Here is a 10,315-nt window from a genome sequence, read left to right as displayed (position 1 = left end):
AAGCTGCCCTGAGTCTTCGGAGAAGGGCGGGATATAAATGCAAATAAAAAAAAACAAAAAACAAAACTATTTTCCAAAGCACCAAAAGACAAGACAAGAAAAAATGGATGGAAACTAACCAAGGAGAGAAGCAACTTAGAACTAAGGAGAAAATTCCTAATGGTTAGACCAATCAGCCAACAGAATAGCTTGGCTTCAGAAGCTGTAGGTGCTCCATCACTTGAGGCTTTCAAGAAGAGACTGGACAACCATTTGTCTGAAATGATATACAGTCTCCTGCTTGAGCCGAGGTTGAAATAGAAGACCTCCATGGTCCTTTCCAACTTAGTAAGATCCTGCATCCAGTTTTGGTCCCATCCTATTAAAAGATGTTGAGACTCTAGAAAAGTGAAGAGAAGAGCAACCAAGATGATTAGGGGACTGGAGGCTAAAGCATATGAAGAACAGTTGCAGGAACTGGGTATGTCTAATTTAATGAAAAGAAGGACTAGGGAGACATGATAGCAGTCTTCCAATATTTGAGGGGCTGCCACAGAGAGGAGTGGGTCAACCTGTTTTCCAAAGCAATAGAAATAAGGAGGAATTTTCTGACAGTGAGAACAATCAATGAATGGAACAGAAGTTGCCTTTGGAAGTTGTGGGAGCTTCATCACTGGAAGCTTTCAAGAAAAGACTGGACTGCCACCTGTCAGAAATGGTGTAGGGTCTCCTGCTTTGGTGGGGGGCTGGACTAAATGACCTAGAAGGTCCCTTCCAACTCGGTTAATTGATTAAACTCAGTGGTGAAATCCAATTTTTTTTACTACCGGTTCTGTGGGCGTGGCTTGGTGGGTGTGGCAGGGGAAGGATATTGCAAAATCTCCATTCCCACCCTACTGTGGGGCCAGCCAGAGGTGGCATTTGACAGTTCTCCGAACTACTCAAAATTTCCGCTACCAGTTCTTCAGAACCTGTCAGAATCTGCTGGATTTCAACCCTGCTTAAACTCTATTGTTCTATGTTCTAACAAATTGTTAAAGGTAGCAAATTCAAGGGTGAAATTAAAATTTACTACTGGTTCTGTGGGTGTGGTTTGATGGGGGGGGTAATGTGACTGGGTGGGCGTGGCCAACTTTTTTTTTTTTTACTTTTAAAAGCATTTTTTCTACAACCTCTTCGGCCGAAGAGCTTGTAGAAAACATGCTTTTAAATGGATCGCCAGAGGGAAAAAAACCCATTTTTTAAAAAACATTCTGGTGATCAGGCAGCTCAGCTGGGATCGCCAGGGAAGCCTTTTAAAAGCTTTTTTTTTACAACCTCTTTGGCTGAAGAGGTTATAGAAAAAATTCTTTGAAAGGGTTTGGACAATCCCAGTTGAGCCACACGATCATCAGAGGCATTTTTGTTATTTTTAAAAGCATTTTTTCAGCCGAAGAAAAAATGCTTTTAAAAGTAAAAAAAAACAAACCTCTGATGATCGTGCGGTATGTGGGGGCAGGGATTTTTGCTACCGGTTCTCCGAACCACCTGCTACCATCTTTACCGGATTGAGCGATTCGGTCCGAATTGGGAGCATTTCACCCCTGAGTGAATCCTTCCGTTTTGACGATGCTCCTTCCCTGGACAGGTCCAGGTCACGTTTCATCAATCTCAGATAGTGTGGTCTGTGCTGATGGGGGATAATGGAGGTTGCAGTGGAGGACAGGAGTTTATTACCTGTGTAAGAAATGGACATCCCTTTCCTTGTAATTGGCTTTGCAATTTCTTCTTTCTCCCCTTCTTCAGCAACTGTCTTCAGAGTCTCTGGATGAAAAGTTACTGGTCCCTTTGACCTATCTCAGTGACATTGGCTGTGGAATCTCAGCATCGGCTTGTTTCATCACCATCTTCTTATACCTTTTCACCAGGTAACCACAGAATCCTTTCAGGGTCAGAGAAAGACTCTCCCAGGCACAGGGACAATGTGGGACACAGAGAAATGAGGACATGTCTGGTTTTGGCTTTAATTTCTTGGATGCTGCGAGGGTCATCTTACTGAGATGGGCAACCATCTAATTGTTTAAATAATTTAAAGTAATTTAATTTAGAAAAGGAAAACAAATGAAAATACAGGTAGTCCTCAACTTACAACAGTTTGTTTAGTGACTGTTCAAAGTTACAACGCACTGGAAAAAGTGACTTAGGACCGTTTTTCACACTTACGACCGTTTCAGCATCCTCATGGTCACATGATTTACATTCAAGTGCTTTGACAACTGACTCACATTTATGACGGTTGCAGTGTTCTTGGATGATGTGATCCCCCTTTGCGACCTTCTGACAAGCAAAGTCAATGTGGAAACCAGATTCACTTAATCGGGTTACCAATAAGTGCGGTGATCCACTTAACAACTGTGGTAAGACAACTGTAAGACTGTACAGTTGTCTTACCACAGTTACCAACTGTAAGACAGGCCAGTGGCCTGTCAGCCGCCGACCCCTCTAGCAGGCGAATTGGAGGATGAGGAGGAGGTGCAGGAGTCAGGGCCAGCATCAAGGCAACCTGAGAGCTCAGAGGGGGAAGAGGGAATGGGGCTGGCAGAGAGAGAGAGAGAGAGAGGGTTGGAGCCTGGGCCGTCCGTCAGCCCTCAGATGGAGAGTCAACAGCCCCCAGGTCTGGAGGTGGCTGATGAGGAAGAGGAGGAACAGCTGGGTCCAGTGCCTGACATGCATGGATGTACAGAAGGCAGAGGAGAGGAGAGCAGTGGAAATTTATGGGCTGATCCTTAGGAAGGAAGAATGACTGCTGCTAGCAAAGCCCCACCCTAGCTCTGGGGATAAAAGGCAGGGGGCGGAGATGAGTAGATGTGGCAGACAACCATTCATCTCCCTGCCGGACGGACTTGTTAGGCTGCCAGGGCTATTGGCACTCCTAATAAAGGAATTATCGCTTCAACTACAGAGGGTTTGTCATGTTTGGGGAGTTGGGTCAGAACAAGAAGTCATAAAATGGGGCAAAACTCACTTAACAACTGTCTTGCTTAGCAGGGGAAATCTGGGGCTCAATTGTGGTTGTAAGTCAAGGACTACCTGTAGTATTTCTCTCCTTTCTGGACCCTACCAGCTCCAACTCTCCAGATGATCTTCTTTCCCTTTCTCCTTGTAGGAAGCTCTATCACGATTCCACCACAAAGATCCACATCAATCTTCTGGGCGCCCTTTTCTTTCTCAACGTGTCATTCTTGATCAGCAAGACTTTGGTTGTCCATCTGTGGTGGTGTAGGATCCTGGCTGCCTTCCTTCACTACTCCTTGCTCTGCAGTTTGACCTGGATGGCCATCGAGGGCTTCCACCTCTACCTGCTGGTGATCAAAGTCTACAACTCCTACATAAGGCGTTATCTGCTCAAGCTGTGTGCTGCGGGGTGGGGTAAGGATTTGTACACTGCCTGTATTGGAAAAACACATCATGAGTTCCTTTGTCTCTTGTTTGCTTTCCAAAACAAGAAATGCAGCTTGTGCATCTGGTTGAAAAATTAGTTGCACTGAGCAGTGGGAGAAAGAAGTCATATCTGAGTAGTAGAAAGGAGATATTAACAAGGACAATAGTTTGACTTCTATCTTTCATCTCTCTCTCTCTCTCTCTCTCTCATCTATCTGTCTGTCTGTCTGTCTGTCTGTCCTATCTTTCCTAACTTCCAGGAACATAACAAAGCAGTGTCCACAGCACACCCTCTTACAGTTTTCACATAACACAAACCCTGTAGGGAAGGTATAGAGCATATTGTAGTGCATAATGGAGGTGGTGACCCTCTGAGAGCTGTATGCAATGAAATTTCATTTTAATGTATGCTGATTAGTGTACATCCAAAGTGACAATAAAGTTATTATTCTATTCTATTCTATTCTATTCTATTCTATTCTATTCTATTCTATTCTATTCTATTCTATTCTAGCAACTGATCTAGTCTTGCTACAAATTCAGAGTTCTTGTTCTCCAAAGCTGAGATCTCCAAACTTAGCAACTTTAAGACTTGTGGACTTCAACTCCCAGAATTGAAGTCCATTAGTCTTAAAGTTCCCAAGTTTAGAAAATTCCTGTTCTAAAATACAGGTAGTCCTTGTTTTGCAATAGTTCATTTAGTGACGGTTCAAAGTTACAACAGCATTGAAAAAATTACGACCGTTCTTCACACTTTCAACCATTGTAGCATCCTGAGGTCATGTGATCAAAATTTGGACACTTGGCAACTGGTCACTACTACTGTTGCGGTGTCCCAGGGTCACGTGATCCCCTTTTGTTAACCTCCAGATGAACAAAGTCAATGGATAAGCCAGATTCACTTAACAACTGTGTTACTAACTTAACCACGGCAGTGATTCACAGTTAACTGTGGCCAGAAAGATTGTAAAATGGGGTAAAACTCATTTAGCAAATGTCTCACTTAACAACAGAAATGTTGGGCTCAATTGTGGTCGTATTTGTTTCCCAATTCTGACACGTTTAAGATTTGTGGATTTCAACTCCCAGAATTCCCTGGCCAGCAGGCCTTCAGTCGTCAGTCTTCCCTCCCCTCCCTATCTCACCCAAACTTAAATGCTACATCAGGTTAGTCACTCCGTTACATCTGATGGTGGACTGTAGCGCATAAAAGTGAATAATAACAACAGAATAAGACTTGGAAGGGATCTTGTAGGTCATCTAGTCCACCCTCCCACCCAGCCCAAGCAAGAGACCCTACACCATTTCTGACAGATGGCAGCCCAGTCTCTTCTTGGAAGCTTCTAGGGATGAAGCTCCCACAATTTCTGAAGGCAACTTCTGTTCCATGGGTTGATGGTTCTCACTGTCAGGAAATTTCTCCTTATTTCCAGGTTGAATCTCTCCTCGATCAGTTTCCATCCATTATTCCTTGTCTGGCCTTCAGGTGCCTTGGAGAACAGCTTGATCCCCTCTTCTTTGTGGCAGCCCCTCAAGTATTGGAAGGCTGCTATCCTGTCTCCCCTGGTCCTTCTCTTCACTAGACTAGCCAGGCCCAGTTCCTGCAACCGTTCATTGTATGTTTTAGCCTCCAGTCCCCTCATCATCCTGGTTGCTCTTCTCTGCACTCTTTCTAGAGTCTCAGCATCTTTTTTATAGTGTGGTGACCAAAACTGGACGCAGGACTCTAGGTGTGGTCTTACTAAGTTTATAGAGTGGTATTAGTACCTCCCTTGTTACTGCCTTTGAATAAAATGTCTTGCATGGAAAAGGTGCAAGCAGATTTCTTTCCAATTAGAGAGAGGGGGGAAGATTCTTTAAACATTGGGATTCCTTTAAGTTCCCCAGACCAGGTGAAAGATAGACACAGGGCCCCTGAGAGTAACCTGCCTTCCATCTGGACACTCACCATTGAGTCTTCTGGATTAAAGACTTCCAAAGAAGGTGCCACCTTCAACATGTAGGTCTTCAGGATGGAGGCTGAATCTTCTAAATGTAATTGCTTTATTATTTATTGCTTTATTTATTTTATTTGATTTTTATACCGCCCTTCTCCCGAAGGACTCAGGGCGGTGTACAGGCAAGATAAAACCAGCAATACAAATATACAGGTTAAAATACCATTTAAAAAACTTATTTAAAATTAGCCTGAAATTAAAATTACCGTAATTTTAAACCCCGTTTAAAATTAATAAAATTTCACATTAAAAATCCAATTTAAGCCAGCCCCGCGCGAATAAAGAGATGTGTCTTCAGTTCGCGACGGAATGTCCGAAGGTCAGGTATTTGACGTAGAGGAACTATTGTACAGGTAGTCCTCAACTCACGGCCATAATTGAGCCCAAAATTTATGTTGCTAAGGGAGACATTTGTGGAGTGTGTTTTGCCTCATTTTATGACTTTTCTTGCCATAACATTTCTTGTTAAGTGAATCATTGCAGTTCTTAAGTTAATAACCTGGTTTATCTCTGGCTTCCCCACTGACTTTGCTTCTCAGAAGGTTGCACAAGGGGATCATGTGATCTGGGGACACGGCCCCCGTCATAAATATGAGTCAGTTGCCAAGTGTCTGGAAATAAATGTCGTGACCATGGGGTGGGGGGATGCTTCAATGGTCGTAAATGTGAAAAACGGTCACAAGAAGTTACTTTTTTTCAGTGACGTTGTAACTTCGAACCATCACTAAATGAACGGATGTAAGTCGAGGCCTGTCTGTGTATGCCTGCTAAAGTCTCACTTTGGAGTCCCTCACTGTGTCTTCTCTCATTCTGCAGGGTTCCCTGGAGTCATCATCCTGGCCAGCATCCTTAGCATGCAGAACGTTTATGGTCAGCAGGACATTCAAACCGGCTCTCAGACTCCCATGTGAGTAGCAGCTGTGTAGTTTTAACTCCTATATATTATACAGACAGTTCTTGACTTACAAGATTTGTTTAGTGACTGCTTGAAGTTACAACAGCATTGATAAAAGTGACATAGACTAGACTAGACTAGTAATAGTAATAGTAATAGTAATATAGCTGGAAGGGACCTTGGAGGTCTTCTAGTCCAGCCCCCTGCTCAGGCAGGAGAACAGCAAGTGCTTGTGTGTTGACACCCATAATGCAATGCCCTCCGCAGGCCCCACCCCTGTGCATGCGTTGCGCATCCCCTGCACTCCCCCTGCCCCCACCTATGCATACACGACCCTCTGCACTCCCCCCACGCATGTGCATGCAACCCCCGTTTTGATGCTAGTGGGCCTCCCTGAAGCCTCCTGGAACCAAAAATGGGATTGGGGGGGGTGTCACACCCACCCACCCCCTGCACATGTGCACACACCAGACACACAAAAATCAGCTGGCCGGAGGTGTGGGCAACCGCCAGAGTGTGGGCATGCGCGGTGGAGCTGACCTGGGCGTTGGCTCACGTGCCAGCAGAGGTTGCTCCGCGTGACAGTTGTGGCCATAGGTTCGCCATCATGGACCAATAGCATCTCAGACAAGAGACTGACCTAGACTTACAACAGCCTGGTTAGTAACCATTCAAAGTAAAAACGGTACTGAAAAAAGTGACCTATGACTGTTTTTCATAGTTACGACCTTTCCAGCATCCCCCTGATCATGTGATCAAAATTCAGATGCTTGGCAAGTGGTTCATATTTATGACATTTGCAGTCTCCTTTGATCCCCTTTTGCAACCTTCTGAGAAACCAAGTTCATGGGGAAGCCAGATTCACTTAACAACTCTGGCAAGAAAGGTCGTAACATGGGACAAAACTCACGTAACTAACGTCTCACTTAACAATAGACATTTCGGGCTCAATCGGGGTCATAAGTCGAGGACTACCTGTATTTTGCCTGACATGCTTTTTCACACTACAGTTCTGGCATTTAGACTCACATTTCTTTTATGTCACCCTCCTGTTGGTTGAGCTTTTCTTCCTGTCCCTCAAAGTTATGGGGTTTTGTACATAGGTTTTTTAATAAGGGTTTTTAAAGGGGGGGAGAGAAATGACGGGTGGGGGGAAGAACCCGTCGGGGAGGGCACGCCCAGTCGCGGGTCTTGTTCATGGCGTTTTTTCACCAGGTCCGAGGGAGGGGGGTGAGGGGTACGTTCTAGATGTGGAAGTTGGTTCTATACGGTAAGTGGGAGGGGCAGATATGGCGGAAGCAAGGGGCCGTATCATTTTTTGGGAGCATGTGCTCGCTGTTTAACGATCAAGTGCTCCGCCCCCAGTCTTTCCCTGCTTCGAAGGCCAGGATCCTCAGAGCCCGGGCCTCCAGTTGATGTTGTGTAATGCCCGGTCCGTGGTTAATAAGGCCCCCCTGATTTGTGACCTTATTCAGGGGGAGTCCATGGACTTTATGGGCATTACGGAGACCTGGTTGGGCGCAGAAGGGGGGGTGCCCCTAGTTGAACTGTGCCCTCCAGGTTTCCGAGCATTCCATCAACCGAGGCCCAGGGTAGGGGTGGAGGGTGGCGGTTGTAATGAAAGAGGGTCTGAGCCGAGAGACCACTGTTCCTCAGATAGCCGGCTGTGAATCCCTTCTTGTGAAGTGGGGCCATAAGAATCAGATGGGTCTGTTGATCGCGTACCTGGCTCCTTGCTACGTGACTACAGCCCTGCCTGAGCTGCTGGAGGTGCTTGCCGGGGTGGCTGTTGAGATCCCCAGACTTTTGGTCATGGGTGATTTCAACTTGCCATTGGCCGGCTTGTCGTCAACAGTGCTTCAGGAGTTCCAGGCTTCCATGACGGCCTTGGACCTGATTCAAGTAACTGATGGCCCTACTCACACGGGGGGATCCGCACTGGACTTGATTTATATCTCTGGACAGTGGTTTAATGATCTGGTAGTAAGAGATTTAGTGACGATACCGGTATCATGGTCAGATCATTTTCTCCTCCGCCTAGACTTTCAGACCACTACCCACCACCGCAGGGAGACGGAACCAATGCGTTGGTTCCGTCCCAGGCGCCTGATGGACCCCGAGAGGTTTCAGACGGAGCTTGGGCCGTTCCCTGAGGATCTTGCCCACGGCACGATCGAAGAACTAGTTGCGGCCTGGGAACAGGCCGCGGCTGGGGCTTTGGACCGTGTCGTGCCTTTGCGGCCTCTGACCCGGCGCAGATCTCAATTAGCTCCTTGGTTCTCTGAGGAGCTGAGAGAGATGAAACGCCGGAGAAAACGCCTAGAGAGTGCCTGGAGGTCCAGCCATTCCGAAGCTGATCGGACACTAGTTAGGTCTTTTTCAAGGACCTACCTAGTGACACTGAGGGTGGTGAAGCGTTCCTACGCTTCCTTCCTCATTGTGTCGGCAGATAACCGCCCGGCCGCCCTGTTTCGGGTGACCCGTTCCCTCCTACACCAGGGGGGACGGGATGACCCCTTACAGGGACGTGCCGAGGAGTTTAGCGGTTATCTATACGATAAAATCGCTCAGCTCCGGGATAGCTTGGACCAAGATTGCGATGATCCGGATGAGATGACACGGGTCCACTAAACATGTGGTGGCATTCAACCTTCCCAGCAACCTGTCCATGTCCTCGGGAGTCACAGGGTCAAAACCATCCCAAACAGTCTCAACAAGACGGGTCTCGAAACTCTCGCCTGGATCTACCCAATTTTGATCCAATCCATCCCGAAGCTGAACGATTTTATCGTATAGATAACCGTTAAACTTCTCGGCACGCCCTTGTAATGGGTCCTCCCACCCCTCCTGTTGGAGGAGAGAGCGGGTAACCCGAAACAGGGCGGCCGGGCGGTTATCTGCCGACGCAATGAGGGAGGAAATGTAAGAACGCTTCGCATCCCTCAATGCCACTAGGTAGGTCCTACTATAGGACCTAACTAGTGTCCGGTCAGCCTCAGAACGGCTGGATCTCCAATCTGGTCTCTGTTGCATGAGCTCTGGTTAACACAGAGAGCAGATTGAAAATGTTGTGTGACTTGTGTAATGCCCTCGTCAGAGCCTGAATCTGCGGGGGAAGACTAGCTGGAACCTGAGCTGACAGAGGTTGAGGGGGCGGCTTCGTTGTCTTTGGAAGAAAATGGGGAAGGCCCAGGACTTTCAGGATTAAGACAGTTTGTAGACAGGGAGGAACAGAGGCAGAATGAACATGAGAGACAGAGCTCATGCGAGGAGCAAAGACCACCCCCTCCTGATCCAAGGGCTCGGAGAGTGGAGAAGACATGAACAGAGCAGATAGAGCAGGCTACTTGGGAGAAGAGTGCCATGCCCATCTTCACAAGACAAACCTGGGGAATGAGGCTTAAGGAGACACTGTGGGGAGGGGCATTTGTCAGGAACAAACACTGAGTTCCTGAAGTGTTGCACGCTGACATTTAACTTTCCAAGAGTCCTTGCATTCCTTCTGACCTTCTGGACCAATTACCTGGATCTTTAGCTTCCTGAACTCTTTGATTTGCCAATAAATTTGGATTTATTGCTGTGCAGCCTTGGTGCTGACAGCGCTGGACTGGACTAATTGTAGCCAGAGGCTGCTTGAGGTCTGTGTCAGGGTTTTTTATCACTCTGCTCTGGGACTTGCCAGAAACTTGGGAGCGTTTGGGGAAATTTGGAGCAATAAAGGGGTGTTTTGAACCGCCAGCTGTTTGCGTTATCTCTGTGCCATGCCCTGGCCCATCACACCTTGGCTTCTGATGGATTGACACAAGACCTTTCTTGGTCTCTCTTTGAAACATAAAGGAGCCTCTGATTTTTGGTTTTCTTCTCCTCCAGATGCTGGATCACCTCTTCCATCTTGAAGCATATCACCATTGTTTATATTGGTGGCACCGTGTTCTTCAACATGGTTATCTTAGTGATGGTGGTGCAGAAGCTTAGACAGCTCAGAGCTCGCCCTCTTCATCAGCCTAAGGAACACACCTGCAAA

General features: G+C 46.8%; 1 protein-coding gene across 1 annotated transcript; it reads left to right on the top strand.

Annotated features, from left to right (window-relative positions):
- Positions 1 to 1,762: 1,762 nt before the first annotated feature.
- Positions 1,763 to 10,293, top strand: LOC131187311 (adhesion G-protein coupled receptor G5-like; the record flags this gene model as incomplete). The annotated part of the gene is made up of 4 exons (XM_058161570.1): positions 1,763 to 1,886; positions 3,125 to 3,387; positions 6,213 to 6,303; positions 10,162 to 10,293. Coding segments are annotated over exons 2-4 (320 nt in total), but the record flags the coding sequence as incomplete, so codon positions are not given.
- Positions 10,294 to 10,315: the final 22 nt, after the last annotated feature.

The sequence above is a fragment of the Ahaetulla prasina genome, unplaced genomic scaffold, assembly GCF_028640845.1.
Source record: "Ahaetulla prasina isolate Xishuangbanna unplaced genomic scaffold, ASM2864084v1 Contig255, whole genome shotgun sequence".
NCBI lineage: Eukaryota > Metazoa > Chordata > Lepidosauria > Squamata > Colubridae > Ahaetulla > Ahaetulla prasina.
The sequence above is the reverse complement of the archived record's forward strand: the minus strand, read 5'-3'. Positions and strand labels throughout refer to the sequence as shown.